At 43.1% G+C, this 16,545-nt stretch overlaps 1 protein-coding gene across 1 annotated transcript; it reads left to right on the forward strand.

The window, feature by feature from the left end:
• Nucleotides 1-10,186: 10,186 nt before the first annotated feature.
• Nhlh2 (nescient helix-loop-helix 2) lies at nucleotides 10,187-14,727 on the forward strand. The gene is made up of 3 exons (XM_028877270.2): nucleotides 10,187-10,371; nucleotides 10,773-11,089; nucleotides 12,663-14,727. Exon 3 carries the CDS (start codon nucleotides 12,671-12,673, stop codon nucleotides 13,076-13,078), a length of 408 nt encoding a protein of 135 aa, XP_028733103.1. The 5' UTR covers nucleotides 10,187-10,371; nucleotides 10,773-11,089; nucleotides 12,663-12,670; the 3' UTR covers nucleotides 13,079-14,727.
• Nucleotides 14,728-16,545: the final 1,818 nt, after the last annotated feature.

The following is a 16,545-nucleotide window of genomic DNA, read 5'->3' on the forward strand; positions in this document are numbered from 1 at the left end:
GACCCAAGACTTTCTGCTCCTTTTCTAAATGTGACCGCTTGCTCTTTTGATCCATCCTTCTGCCAAGATGTGTGGACATTGTCATCCTCACTGAAAGCCAAACTAAAAGGGCCTCCTAGTCTTGGACCCTGAGCTTATAAATATTGTAAGCCAAATAAAACTTTTCTTGCACCTAGGAATGTAGTTCAGTGGTACAACACTTGCCTAGAATATATAACATGCTAGATTTGATTCCCAGAACCACAAAAAACCAACACTTTCTCTTCAATAGTTAGCTGCCTCCCTTCATTACAGTGATGAAAAAGATAATTCACAACTGTTCTACACACAACATGTGACCTCCATTAAAAAACTACACATGTATACACACATGAACACACACACACACACACACACACACACACACACACACGATCAATGTATCAAAGAAATTTAAATTTTTGAAGTCAGATGAGAGGGAAGGAGAAATATGTTATATGGAGAATAAAGTTAGGGGCAGAACAGACTTCTTATTAGAAACTGCATGTACCGATAGATAAATAAATAAATCATTGAACACCTTTTCCCTGATGCCAGAGAAATATGACAGCAGCTGCCAGCTTGGACTTCCACAGTCAGAGCACGTCCTTCAAAAAAAACGAAAGCCAAGACATTTTCAGAAAAACACTAGGTAAGAAAATCCCGTGCCAGCCGACTTACCCTGCAATGACATTAATGGAAGTGCTTCAGACCAGAGAACGGGTTGCCAAATGGACGCTCCAATCTACAAATAAAAGGAAGAGCCATGGAAAGGATAAAAAGACTACTTCTGAGCAGTAAAAATGAACGGAGTGCTGATGAATGGCTGATTCTCAAAACGAGAACCATGAAAAAGAAGGCAGACAAATAAAGGGGAACACGTTACCTGATCGTGTTCATACAAAACTCTAAAGCACACAATAGGCTCCTAGTGACAGCAAGACCCGTGGCTTCTTGTGGGGTGAAGAGAATGGAGCATGTGGGGTGCAGATTACAGAGGTCGGCAGATAAGTTTACTCTTTTGAATGGAGGGAAGTACCAAGACTGTACACACACATCAAATCTCATTATGTGAAATTCATGGAGGATTTTTTAAAAAAGAAATATCACCCCCTCATCAAAGCTGGAAAAGGGGTAAGGCCAAAATAAAATCACAGTGACATACTATTAGACTACTATTAGAATGGAGTACAATAAAATTTTAAACATTTAAAAAAAATTTAGGTTAAATTATTTAAATTTATGCATATTAATGTTTTACCTGCATGCATGTATGTGCACCACATGTGTGCCTGTTGGATCTCCTAGAAATGAAGTTGCAGATCCTTTGAGTCACCACGTGGGTACTGAGATTCAAACCCAGGTCCTTTGCAAGAGCAACAAGTACTCTTAACTTCTGAACCATCTCTCCAGCTCCTTAAGGATTTGTTTTTAATTATATGTGTGGGTGTGTGTTTGTGTGTGGCTATGTGCATTTGAGTGCAGATGCCCATGGAATCCAAAAGAGGGAACCATATCACCTAGAGATGGAGTTACTAGGTGGGGTGAGCCACTGGATGTGGGTACTGGGAACAAAATTCAGTTCTTCTGTAAGAACAGTATACCCTCTTAACAACTGAACCACCTCTCCAGTCCCTAAAATAATTTTTAAGCTAATCATAAACATTACTGAAAACATGGAGCAACTCAGTGCTGGTAGAAATACAAAATGCACAGCTACTTTGTAAAATTCTGGAAGTTTCTTATTAAACAGACATTCACTGTACAATCCAACATTCTCATCCCTAGTCATTTACTCACAAGAATGGGAAGTGCACACCTTAAAAATACATGTATATGGGGCTGGAGAGATGGCTCAGAGGTTAAGAGCACTGCTTGTTCTTCCAAAGGTCCTGAGTTCAATTCCCAGCAACCACATGGTGGCTCACAACCATCTGTAATGAGATGTGGTGCCCTCTTCTGGCTTGTAGGGATTTGTGCAGACAGAACACTATATATATAATAAATAAATAAATAAATAAATAAATAAATAAATAAATAAATAAATCTAAAAAAAATACATGTATAGGTATGGTTACACAAGGTCTGTTCGCTACATTCATACTATCGAGAGCCAGAAGTCACCCAAATGTCTACTAGTTTGTGAATATATTAAAAACTTACTTCATCTATATGGTATAAGTCTATCAAATAATAATAATAATAATAATAATAATAATAATAATAATAAATGAATAACTAATGGACCCACCCACATGTCTAGCAAGCTTAGTGTGGTCCTGCACAATCCTAGAAAGAAATAAACCATTTATGCTTTTGCATATGTGGAATCTAGCCCATAATAATAAATGCAAGCAAATGTACCTGTGGGTTCAATATAACATGCAGGAAAGAGAGCTAGACAGGCTAAATGTAAGGGAAGAAGGAAAGACTGAATGCAGGTGATGAACACCAGTTAAGAGAGAGGATAAAAGGCTAATTGTTTTTATAATTCAATCATGCAATTTTTTTTGGTTTTGTGGTAGATAAGTATATAATTATATTTGATGATAGATTATAAAAAGTGTAAGATTTAATGCGAAGCTTCACAGTTCTATTTTTTTCTTTATGTTTATATGTATGGCTGTATATAAGTACACTATGTGCATGCAATCCCCATGGGGGCCAGAAGGAGGCTTCAGATACTCTGGAACTGCAGTTACAGACAGGTGTGAGCCACTGTGTGGGTGCTGGGAATCGAACCTGGTTCCTCTGGAAGAGCAGCCAGTACACTTGCCCACTGAGCCATCTCTCCAGCCCTTTAACTTCTGTTCTGAATCCTAATTCTAACTGTAGAGAAGTTCATCAAGTTGTATGATTTAAGAGCCTGGCTAATTTGTGTATGTGTGGCATTTTTATTTATTTACAAGGTTTCTTTTAGTAATAAAGTTTATAAAATTAAAAAAAAAAAAAGTTAGACTGGGACTAGAGGGAAAGATAGTGAAGAGTGAGTGCTTGCAGAGGCCCCGAGTTCAGTTGCCAGGATGCATGCCAGGGGCTAAGAACTGCCTGTAACTCTAGCTCCGAAGGAATCTGATGTCTCCGACCTCCACCAGCAGCTGCAGTCATACACACATATCCATAAGCACACACAAATAAAATAAAACAAACTTTAAAAAATTGAAATATAGCTGACTTCGAGTAAATGAAATGGGAAAGACTGAGTTTGTACTGTACACAAAGAAGGGTACTATTTGATTTTATGATTTTGGGGGGTGAGGGGGTGTCATTTGCTTGAGGCCGTCCTGAGATCCGCCTGCCTCTGCCTCCCAAGGGCTGGGACTAAAGGCATGCGCCATCACTGCCCAGTGTGGAAGGCTGTATGAACTGAAATGCTTACAGCCTTGCTCGGCTCTAAAACAAATGTGTCGAATTTCTTTGTCCTCGGTGACAATGACACTTCTCAGCCACTTGCACAATTTGAAATTGTGTGCATGCTCAGTGCACATCTCTAAGTGTATGTTTTACTGGCTTAAACAGCAATGTATAGAAGAAAATTGGGTCCCTGGGGAGTCACATTAAGAAGAAATTACTGAAGACTTTCTGTTGTGCGATTCTCTGTCTCGAATCATGGAAATGTGTCTTATATTAACATCTACTTCTGAATGCTCACCACACTCAGAAACTAGCAACTAAATTTCTAAACTGCTACAAAACTTCCAAACCAATGGTTTTGGGGGTTTTAAAAAACCCATTTGTAAGAGGAACATCTAATTTAGATTAAAAGAGAACCTACTTGCTGAAGTTCAACAAAGCCTTGGCATATTTACTAAACAAAATAGAAAATGGAAAATATAATGGAGATAAATGAATGGTGGACAGAATCTTCAGAAAAGTTTGTCTTAGAACATGTACTTTATTCTGTAATAAAAAAAAGATCTTCCACAATACTGCATATTTGACTGTTGATGAAGGATTAAAAATACTCTTAATAGTGCGTTTTTAGTGAAGATAAATAGGAAGTTAGGTTCTACCACTATGGTATATGCTTATAGGCATGTTTTTGTCACAAAAGGATTGTCTTCTAAAGATTTATATTTTTAATTGTATGTATGTGCATGAGCATCTACATTACTGTATGTGCAATACCCATGGAGGCCAGAAGAGGGCATCATATCCCCTAGAACTGAAGTTACAGGAGGTTGCAGGCTACCTGATGTGCATGTTATATGCTGAATTCAGATTCTCAGGAAGAGCAGCAAGCACTCTTAACGACTGAGAATCCTACCAGCCCCATGAAAAGTTTTAATTCTGTCCCTGTGATTACTACTAATGGCATGATATGGGTCTGTATAATTTTTTAGAATGTTTTAAGCGAACTTTTCAATGTTAGAAATGATTACCTTACTGCAAATCACTGTCCTCCCCCTCCCAGTGCAAGGAGTGAACTACACCCAAGAACTAAAAGTTCTAGGAGATGCATATGTCTTCTTGTTGCAGCTGGCTGCACCCTGCCACTGTTCAGACCATGGGGATGGTGCGTTTCAATGGCTATATGAATATAAGACTCTTTTATTCCTTTGAAGAAAAGAAAAGTACAAATAAACAAATCAAAGTATAATAATACAATCCTCACTATATGAAACAAAGCAAATAAGTGACAATAAAGAGAATTATTTAATAGGCAGGAGAGTAAACACTGATATAGAAATAGTAGACTGTGATACAAGAGTGATGTGTTTCATCTTCTGAATTTTCTTTTTCATTTTTATTTTATTTTATGTGTTTGGATGTTTTGCCTGCATGTATGTCTATGTACACATGTGTGCCTTATACTGGAGGGGGATAGAAGAAGACATCAGATCACCTAGGACTAGAATTACAGACAGTTGTGAGCCTCCATGTGGATGCTGGGAATTGAACCCAGGTCCTCTGGAAGAGCAGACAGTGCTCTTAACCACTGAGCCATCTCTCCAGCCCTCACCTTCTGAATTTTCTAACAGTTTTACCAAGACATAAGTAACACCATAATGTACACAACTCACTGCTTTTGCATATTTAAAGAGAGTTTTGACATCACTACCAAAATCAAATTGTAGAGCAATTCCTCATGCCCAGGGAAGATGTGCTCATCAGTGGTTATGTTCCTGCGCCTCCCACACTTGCCCTGTGCAACTAATATTTCATTCTGTCTCTCTGTGGGGCCAGTCTATAAGGGAGGCTTCATCTGAAAGGGCTAATACTGCATGGGTCTTTGTGTCTAGTTTCCCTCAGCATGTTGCTGAGGCACATCCATGCTGCAACACACACCAGAATTGTGTTCCACAGTATTATGTAGTGACGTTCCAATGTATGATACGTCACGTGGGGTTTATCCATTCAACAGTTGCAGGGCTTTTAGTTTGAATTTCATTTTGTCACTATCTTTAAATTTACAAAGAAAAATTACATACATTTATAGCATATAAACTTGATGTTTTTTTTTTTAATCTTTGAGACAGGGTTTCTCTGTGTAGCTTTGCGCCTTTCCTGGATCTCGCTCTGTAGACCAGGCTGGCCTCGAACTCACAAAGATCCGCCTGTCTCTGCCTCCAAGTGCTGGGATTAAAGGTGTGAGCCACCACTGCCCGGCTATAAACTTGATTTTCAAAATTACTATTTAGATTATGTGTATATGTGTGTGTGTGTGTGCGCGCGCGCGCGCGCACGGGTATGTGTAAGTTAGTACAAGTGCCTGAGAAGGCCAGAAGAAGGCATCAGATCTCCTGGAGTCACAAGCAGTTGTGACTGCCTAACATGGGTGCTGGGAACTGAACTCAGGTCCTCTGTCAGAGCACTGCACGCTCTTCACTGCTGAGCCGTCTGTCTCTCCAGCCCAGATGTGATATTTGATAGACACATATTTTAGAAGACACCTCTCATAGTTGTCAGTATTTTTTTGTGTGGCAACTTTTGTGTTACACTTCTCTCTCCCATCCAAACCATAAACACTGAATTGGGATACAATAAACAGATTAAAAGCAGATCATCAAATCGCTTCATCATAAAGGGTTAAACAATGATTAAAAAGACCATTGCTCTCAAGAACATGTACCACCAATATCTTGAGCACATGTCTTCATATTTATAAATCAAATCGATTATTCCATACGTATTATTACATTGTTTCTCATTTTTAAAATATCTTTTGTACATCTGTGATTAAATATAATACATATAAATTATATTAAATCACATGCTATACATGTATAGAGTTTATTAATGATTCATATACAAATACTAATTATATACGCTCAAAACATTTACAGATGGAGTACAAATTTTAAGAAAATAAAATGAAGACAGATTTCTAATAGAACTAAAACTAATTTTTAAATCTTTGTGTCTTATCTGGCTCAATAATATTAATAGATGTGAATGAAGTATTTAAAGGCACATGGACTATTCACTACAGCTCTAGGCAAAGGGTGGCTACTAAGTTTGGTTTGTGTGCAGCTCACACACTTCATGTGGTGCATAATTCTCCTGCATGGGGTACGGGCACCGGGCACAGGGTCACAGCACAGGAGCAGTACATGGCGGGTGAGGGGCCAGTTTCTGAATATAGTTCACCTAAATATGTCTTATTTGTACATTTGTTCACTTACTCCCTGTGGGGGGGGGGTCAGAAGGCAATTTCCTCTGTGTGTGTGTGTGTGTGTGTGTGTGTGTGTGTGTGTGTACACATGCCTGCGTGCCTTGGTGTGCATGTGGGGGTCAGAAGACAACTTTCTGGAGTTGATTCTCTTCTACAACATGGGTTCAAGGGATTCAACTCAGATGGTCAGGCTTGGGGGCGAGTGCCTTTCTCACCCCCAACCCCTGTGAGTTACTAGCCATGTGACCTTGAGGAAATCACCATCTTTTCCCACATCCTATGGCAGCAGCACCTATTTCTTAGCTGTCTGTTGAAGAGGGGAGAAGTTAATGTATGAGAAGTCTTACATCTATGGTCTAATGCTGGAACGGTATTCACTGTGGGTCAGCCACTGAACTGTGGACACACACACACACACACAATCTGGTGGTATATTCAGATATGTTAGTATTTCTATGCAATGTATATACATATATATTGAATGTGCTTATATTATTAACATTATTAAGTACATTCAATAATTTAAGTCTTTCACATGTATTATCTTTTATTAAGGATTTATTTTATTTTTAATTGAGTGTGTGTAGGTATGTGCATGTGAATGCAGGTGCCCATATGGAGGCCAGAGGTGTCTCATCGCCCCGGAACTGGAGTTTCAGGTCATTCATTCAAGTTTCAGACTGGGAACCAAACTCCAGTTGTTTGCAAGACTAGTACATGCTTTTAACCTCCAAGTCATCTCTCTAGCACCATGTGTATTATTTTGATCTTTTTGGGAAAAAAAAGAGATGTAAAATAACATTATACCATAGCATACTGTATGTTCACTATTCTCACTTTATAGATTAGAAAACTGAGGCCCAGAGGGCTAAGTAACTCCTAGCCAATAGAAGTTACACAGCTAGCCTGCAGTGGCCAGGAAAACTGGCTCTTAAAATCACCACTTACCATCTCCTGCTTACTTTATTCCTACACTTTAGGGTACCCTAATTTGCGCGGTGATTAGTGTTTTTTCAGATACTTACACATCCATCAAGTGTCACAGCAAGCTGGTGCAGGGAGAAAGGTGGTTATGACACTCTCTTTTAAGAATAGAAATCATCAAAATGGAAGGCTGGGCATCTGTGGGTGGAAGTGGCTTCGTTACCAGTTTCCTGGGAACCTCTGTATACAGGAAGTTACTCCCTGTAAATGAACTGAGCATATATAATGTGTCAAGGCCAGATATGAGAGGTGAAGATATGAGCTACAGACCTTTCCTGGAAATGTTCCAGCCTAGTGGGAGAGACGGATATGGAAACCAAGAACCATAGTGCACAGTATATAGTCTCCAAAGGGGATCTGAGAGGAGGGTCCATCTGTGTATGGATGTCTTAGAAAAGACAAAGGGGAGGGAGACGGGAGCTTTCCCATAAGAAAAAATGTATGTGTGTGTGTGAATCCATGGTCTGTGTCTGTAATGCTGTGTCTAGGCATAGCTGTGTACAGATCTGAAGTGTTTCTACCCAGCCTTAATCATGTACTAATTTGTGAATGTGCAGGTCATCAATGGGCTGGCTATAAAGGAGAACTGGCCTGAATTCACACACACCATAGCAGAATCAGGCCAGCCATGGCTTGAACTTCCTTTCTCCATCCAACTCCCAACAGTAGGGTGACCAGGGACACTGGACACTTACCCTAACAGCTGTGCTTTCTAGAGCTCAGGTGACAAAACCCACCACAGTTTTCAATCCATCTGCCCAAAGGTCTAATTGAGCCAGACAGCTTGTCTGAGTGCCGGATGGTGAGGAGGCACAGGTAGCTGAAGGTGCACATCTGTGTGTACACTTCTGTCCTGTTAGTGCTTAGTGTTGGCTGCCGCTCGCCAGGCTGGGAAGCCTCCCATCTCCCCACTCTTCGCCCCCCACCCCTACCAGCCTGCAGAGGCAGGACTGATCTGCTCACCTGTTTCCATTACCATCTGCTCGAGGCTGGCTTCTGCCTCCACTTGGGGATATGCTTGGGCTGAGCAGGGGTGGCTGAACCAAACTGGTGCCATATTCCTTGGACTGATTCCCTTCTCTCCCTCTACCCTGCCTATTCTGGCCCACGACCCTCCCAGAGCTTATGTGAACAAAGGTAAACAGTATATATCACAGCCATGAGGAACCCAGAGGGCCACTCTCTAGGTGGTTAGCTCCAAACCCCTCCCCTGAGGAGAATACCTCTTTATAGGACAAAGGTAATTATGGAGAGAAAGTGAAGACTCTCCTCTCCACCAACATTCCCCCAGGAAGAGGAAGGCAGGAATATAACTATAATTCTCTTACTTCCTTTAAGCTTGACCAAAAAAAAAAAAAAAAAAAAAAAAAAGCTGGGTGTGGCACGTGCCTTTAATCCCAACACCCAGGAAGCAGAGGCAAGCATATCTCTATGAATTTGAGAGCAGTCTGGTTTTCATGGTTTAGGCTAGCCAGGGCTGCACAGTGAGACCTTGTATAAAATACCAAAAAGAAAGAAAGAAGGAAAGAAAGGAGAAGATGTAACTGATGGTGTCACTGGCAGTATGTAATTAATGGCAAATAATATGCAATTGATAGTGACTAACAGTAGATTTCCCTTATTTTTGTAAAACATGTAAATTCAGAGCTGGAGGTCATATAAGGCAAAGGCATTACATGCTAGGATAATTTGCCTTTATATCTTAGCATAAAACACTGCCACCAGGTAAATATATACACTCACATGTTAAGATGGGCAAGAATGAAGTACAATAATTGACTCACACACACACACACACACACACACACACACAGTCTGTCATATTTTAAGTCAAACAATGCACAAATGAATAAATGTGTGGAGAGAAAAAGAATTCCACAAAAAAGCGTAACTAAAAAAGTAGAATCATCTTGTCTAGTGGTCCCTAACCACCTGAGTTCTGTTCCTAATTCTACCAACGATTTAAGCTAATGTGTTAAAAATCTTTAAAAACTGTCTATTAATAAGTTAGTATCATAGTAGAACATTTCTCCAAAATATCAATACTCTTCATAATCATGATGAAATCATAATCATTTTAAAAGTGTCTTTTAAAAGACATGTCAGCTCTAATAAATGTTAGCATTGCCTATCTGAATATTTCACCTTAATTACAGTAGCTTATACAGTATATATTTCCACAACTGTTTTCCTAACCATCCATAAAAGATGCTGGCTTACAAAATGCCAGAGGAATTTTCCATGTTCATATAATGTTTACTTGCACTTAAATAGTGCATCAATAATCTGAAAACAAGAAATCGCCTGTGTGGCTAAACACTGTTTAGACGCTATGGTTTCCATCATGGACTGCTTTCAACTGCTATATTTTATGGCACAGATTCAGTGGGAATCTGATCTGCTAAAATATTTGGGCTGTGAAAACTCCCACACTGTGACAGATGTCAAGTCCAATTAAGTGACTCATGTCCAGATTTCTGTCCAATAGGATTTCCCATTAAATATCAATTTAGGGGGAAAAAAATTCCATCCCCCTTCTTAAGCCTTTATCTCTTCCACCATCTCCAGGCGAAATCAATTGGTACCAGAAGAGCCAAGAAGCCACTCGGGCAGCTGCCTCTTGGCTCTGGCCCTCCCAACCTCTCCTTTCTCTGCTTCCCGGTCAGTGGTACTCTAGAAGACCTTCGCATCTCACCCAGCTTGCTCAAGAATCTCCAAGCTACTGAGTATATATATATATATTTTACTACCAGGTAAAGAGAGGGGGGAGTGGGGAGGGGAGGGGGTGTAACCAAGCTTTGAAAGACTTTGAAACTGGGAAATAGCTGTGTATACAACATACAAGTCATTGAGGACCAAGACAGAGGCAACCTTAGCCCCTAGTTACTGTATTGTGTTCCTGGGAACGGGGGAGACACCGGCTGAACAAAGCATTATCTTGAAGAAAAAAAGAAATCACTTCTGAACCACATCCATCCCTGCCTGCGCTTCCCAGGTTTGCCCCCAGCCCCGATTAAAGGAAGGGAAGGAGTCCTCAAGGAATGGAATTTTATCTTAGCCATCTTTCTTATTGATTATTCTGCTATTAGAAAGTGGAGGAATCAGCCCTTTGATGTGATTGTGTTTATCTCTGCATCTCTTTTGTTATTTATAGAGTCCTAGGAAGGGGGAAGCGCGCGAGACTTCAACACTTCCGACTTAAAAAGATCAACAACGAATTTTCCGAAATGTTTAAGAACAATTAAAAGGAGCAGGCGTTTTCAATCTATCAACTAAGCGAGCAACCATACCACCCACCTCCTAAGACACCGTCGCTCGCTGTGGCAGCCGGCGAGATGACAGCCGCTTTTTCATCTGTGGATGTAATAAATATTGGCTGCTTTTAATATTTACCAGAATCTCTCCTCCTTGTTCCCTGGAATTTTAACTCTAAAAGATTGGCGAAAAGGTTATCGACTGGGCTTTTGCAAGGTAAGACATCTTTGCATCTCTTTTTCTTGAAATTAAGTTGATTTATACTGCGTTTTATAGATGCATCCCCACTCATAGTCATAGCAGGATTGCCCACGAGAAATACTATTTATGACTATTCAAATATCCTGAGAATTTAAACGCGTGGAGGACAACCTGGGAACTTTTTGTCCGATCTGTAACTGTGTCGTGGTTTGTTGTGATTTTTTTTCCCCTCCCCGTGTATTTCTGTCCCTTCATGCCAACTGCGTAGGTGCGAGTTGTTTCACTTATAAACGTAGAGAAAAGCCCGTAGGGGATCGCATGCGGTTCGTTTGGATCATTTATTGTTATTTTGAGGATCGGTTTTCCTTACACGGATGGCTGTTTCCCAGCTCAGTTCGCCGAGAGCACGGCCAGGAAGGAGCCGAACCCACATCCCCTGGCTTTTGTTTCTCTGGAGCGAGCTCTAACTCACAACCTGTTCGGAGCCTAGGCCAGGGACCAGAAGTCTCAGCCAGGTCGTCCCTCCTGGCGGCCGAGGCCCAAGCGCTCAGCTCAGGCAGGTGCCTGTCTCCACTCGCCGGCCCCCGATGCCCCGCAAGTCCAGCGGTTCCGGAAGGCTTGGGGCCGGGGCCCTTCCTCCAGGCGCCGAAAGCCCGGCGGGAGGTGGTTTTTCCAGGGGAGCGAGCGCAGACGCCGGGCGGCCGCCAGGCCTCCCAGGGCCAGAGGTGCGCTGCCGGGCTCGGGTCCCGGGAGCTCACGAACTTTACCGGCAGAGATGCAGCTTGCACCCGGGGCGTCCCGCACCCGCGCCTCGGAGTCCATCCGTCCCCTGCCCTCCCCAGTCTCTCCGCCCAGAGCGACCTGGCCGCTGGCGTTCTCCCCTCGGGAGGTGGTCGGCAGACTGCCGGGCATTGTGTGATCCACGTCCCTAGGTCCCCAATGTGTGTGGCAGTCTGCGTGACAGATGGTGCTCCGGGAGCGTGTGAGGGCCGAGGAGTCAATTTTCTTTTGAAAGGACTGAACACATGTGTTCGGTCATTTCTCTATTATTTCGAAGAAACGCGAGGGGTGGGGGCACGGAAGCCTTTCTGTCCCCTCCTAGGTTGCGGGATGGGGTTCGCCCGCAGCCCAGACCCCCAGGCGCTGGGAGTCTCCAGCTGCCTTACCCCAGGCCCTCGGGCAGGAAGCACACTCTGCATCTCCATTCAAACCCAGATACATCCATCCGTGGAGATCTTTCGTGTGTCTGGGAAGGGGACGGAACAAGGGGGCGGGATAGAGCAGCTGATGTTGGGCCAGAGGAGGCACAAGATGCCAGCCGGTCCCGCAGGCCCACAGTCGTTCTCCAACCTCAGGGCCATTAGCTGTTTCGGCCACCCGCAGGCTTTGGTGTGGGGTTCAGGATGCGCTCTGGTGCCGGCTCCTCTCCCAGCCTTGCCTCCCCACGCGAGTGGGCCTGGTGCGAGGGGGGGACCCGGGGACACGGGCCCTCTAGGAGTCCAGGTGTGCTACGCCCTCGCCCGCCACCCCTCATTGCAAATGAAGAGTCAGATTGCTTTTATTGACTGACTTTCTGACTCCCCATCAGCCTCCAAAATGATGCTGAGTCCGGACCAAGCCGCCGACTCAGATCACCCCAGCTCGACGCACTCGGACCCGGAGTCTCTGGGCGGCGCAGACGCCAAGGTGCTGGGCAGCGTGTCGGACCTGGAGCCGGTGGAGGAGGCCGACGGCGACGGCAAGGGCGGCAGCCGAGCCGCGCTCTACCCGCACCCGCAGCAGCTGAGCCGCGAGGAGAAGCGCCGCCGCCGGCGCGCCACGGCCAAGTACCGCTCGGCCCACGCCACCCGCGAGCGCATCCGCGTGGAGGCCTTCAACCTGGCCTTCGCCGAGCTCCGCAAACTGCTGCCCACGCTGCCCCCGGACAAGAAGCTCTCCAAGATCGAGATCCTGCGCCTGGCCATCTGCTACATCTCCTATCTCAACCACGTCCTGGACGTGTAGGCGAGGGGGACGCCGCGGGAGGCCGCCGGTCCCGGTGTCTGGTCCGCCAAAGGCGACACACCCAGACTGCCAGGCCTGAGGGTCGCCCACAGACACCTGAACGCGGGGGAAAGCTTGCAGTCTGTTCTCTCGGGCCAGCAAGGCAACAGGGGAATGTTTCCGAGCCTGGGAGGTGGGGTTGGACAGAAAGACCTGGGGCTTGCAGGGGTATTTTCCTGGCTGGAAGAACCTTCTGGAGGCACCTAGGGTGAGTTGCTCCTGGGCCTCTCCTCAGTGTATTAGGATCGATCCCCTTAAGGGTGGTTGCGGTAACCCACTGGAGGCTCTGCGTTCCCCTATATTTATATCCCATACATCTTTATGTTTTGAAAGATTGAGGGCAGACGCTTAACCCAGGCTGATAGCTTTGGACTCTGACTATCCGGGATTTTTCTAACGAAGAAATCACCAAACCTTGGGGAGAAAGAAAAGATGAAAATCTTTTCCATATAGAGATTAAGACATAGAAAGGTGTCCCAGCAAACTTTTTGTTACCTTGTCAAATGAAAAATCACATTCGAATACAGATAAAATTCTGAATTTTTGGTGTTGCTTAAAAAAAAAGATGCATTCAGAAGAGACAGACTCACTGTGGGAGGATTTGAGTTTGGTGAGACTTTAACCCCAAGATAGGACACTAAAGTAGATAGAAAAATCCATATTTAAATGGAAGATTTAACATCTGATTGCTTTTTCGGGGAAAGTGCCCCTTTAAATATCCAAAAACACCCCATCTAATTGTGACCTTAACATGTGGACCCATAGATGCAGTTAGAAAAAAAAGACAACCTATTTTTATTTATGTTAGAAGGAGTAGAGTATTTTTTTCAAGACATTTATTTTTCAGAGTGGTGATAATTTTACTTTGGATACTCTGTGCCAATTTATTTATAGTCAAGTGTTTACACTTTTTCCCCTGTGAAATAATTGTGTCTGACTTTTTATGTGTTTGTTGAGATTATCTTGTGTTCTTTCCTCCTTTTTTTTCTGATTATATTGCACTTGTGTAAGAGAGTTCCCCACTTCCCCTTGTTTCTAAGCATATTTTATATATTAAGAAGTTGGTTGTTTTGGTGTGAGATCAGCAACACTAGCCCTTCACTACTATAGTTTTATAAAAAGTTAAGTGTTGTTATTCTTGCCTGTAGTTTTGTCTGAGAAGTACTTTACAAACTGTTTATAAGGAGAATAGCTTCTTGTGTGTGCGTGTGTGTGACATTTGTGCGTGGGATGATTTTAGGAAATTACATTATTTTCCTAAAAAAAGAAAAGAAAAAAGAATTCAGAATTACTTTCCTCTGTGACAACCAAAAAGAAAAGTCTGTGACCTGGAAATGTTTCATGTTCTCAGCTGTGAAACTCTTAAAGCAAGAAGTGTATTTTAGAGACAAGGGAGAAAGGAAAAAAAAACACATCTGCTATCCAAAGATTTTAGTCTTTTTCAGGGTTTTTTTGTGTCTCTGTTGCTTTATATAATGCAATATTTTGTAGTGAAAATAGATATAATCTGGTTTCTACCTGACGAGTTTTCATATCTCATGACTGGTGCGCTGTTTTGCATATAAATAAAGGTATCAGATAAAACTCCTCCTCTTTATTTTAAGCATCTGTCTAGAAATCAAACATGCTGGCTGAGCGTGAAATGTCTTAATGAACTCAATTCCTCAAAAAGGAATTAGTAAAACAAAACAAGAACAAAGCAGTGTGTGTGTGTGTGTGTGTGTGTGTGTGTGTGTGTGTGTGTGTGTGTACATATATTCAGAGGCTGGAATGTTTGACGGTTTGATAAATTTGGATACAGCACAGCCTGGGATGATATAGATCATGCCACGTCCATGAGGAAAAGCTGGGTGGTGTATGTAAAAACATTACACAGATGATAAATGTCTTTTTTCCTTTAATAGGAAACTTTGTAACTGTCTAACCCAAGCTCTTGGGAAAACTCAGGGCCAAGAAGGGGCCTACATTAAGCAGCAGGGAAAAACTGGGCATGGTAGTTCAAACCCATAATCCCAGTACCTGAGACCTGGAGATGGGAGAGCCAGGAGTTCAAGGTCGTCCTCAGCTATGTAGTGAATTTAAGGCCAGCCTGGGCTACATGAGACCCTCTCTGAAAAGAAAAAGTCAGAGAGCAGACTCTTTCAATAGTTTCCCTGCAGGTATTTAAGCACAAGGTATATGTTATTGAGACATCTAAATCGGTCCCCACATTCGGCACATGACACAATTGCAATGAGAAGTAGCCTAAAAACAAGCTTAAATAGGAAAAATGTCATCTACAAAATCCTGTATCTGGCATAAAACGTGAAATACTGTATAAGCAGAACCCATGCACAGCTTATGACCGTATCCCTGTCCGTACTTTCTCATTTAGACTACAGTGAACTGTATCACCCAGATGTCTGGTTTCCATATGAAAGAGGGATTATATGGATTCTTGGTTTATGTCCACACAGTCTACGGGCTCACAGTGTTTTCTTTTCTCTCCCAGGTTTCTTGTAGTAAGTTTCACCAATACTTAGCAAGCAAGGCCTCGTGCTCTTCTTCTGTCTGGAGGCGTGTGGGAGGAAAGCATTTCCTACCCAGGGGATCAAAAAGAACAGCATCTTCCTTTCGCTTCTCTCTGGACAAGGTCTTGGCCACAGCAGCAGTGGCTGTTCAGTCTCTGAGCAGCGCAGACACTCGTGGTCTGCCACACTGTTGTAGCTTGGCACTTCTCTAGGGAGAGGGAGGAGGTGACAGCTCTCAGTCTTCATAGTGTATCTCTCTAGTAAATGCTCCTATGCTAAGTCAACCTCTAACCTCTGGAAACCTTCCACAGGTTTGTCCTGATCAAATGAGTTGACATCTAACTGACTAACCCAGCCCTCCCCTTCACACCTAGGAGGGATCTATTCACTTAATTCCTGAGACCAAATGCATGCTTGCCCTTGAAATAGGGCAAAGGGCAACATCCCCAGGCACACAAGCAACATGGTCCCAGAAGAGGATCTTTACCAGGCCATTTCAAATCCTCCAGAGAGAGACAAAGCACTGTGACTCTCACTAGAGCAGAGGGTGACAGGATTATCCCTTGAAGGTAACAAGGACTCAGCATCTCGGGGATGGGGAGGACTGAGAGGATTCTCAGAATAATGACGCTGAAGTAACTCACTCTCACTTTGACCAGTATTTACTGAGGACATACTGTGTGCCAGGAAATGTTCCAGATCCTAAAAAATTGACATCAAATTAGACAATGCCAAACAGAACACTGACAACCAATGATTAAACCATTGATTTTGAAGGACACTAAATGTTGGGAAGAGCTGTAAATCGGAGGATGGGAGAGGGCAGTGGAGGTGTGGTGGTGGGCAGTGTTTGCCCCAGGAAGGCCTTGTGACCTTGCACAGAGACACAGTTCTACTTGACAGTGGCTGCGCAGACAC

This window comes from Peromyscus leucopus, chromosome 6 (assembly GCF_004664715.2).
Source record: "Peromyscus leucopus breed LL Stock chromosome 6, UCI_PerLeu_2.1, whole genome shotgun sequence".
NCBI classification, from domain to species: Eukaryota; Metazoa; Chordata; class Mammalia; order Rodentia; family Cricetidae; genus Peromyscus; species Peromyscus leucopus.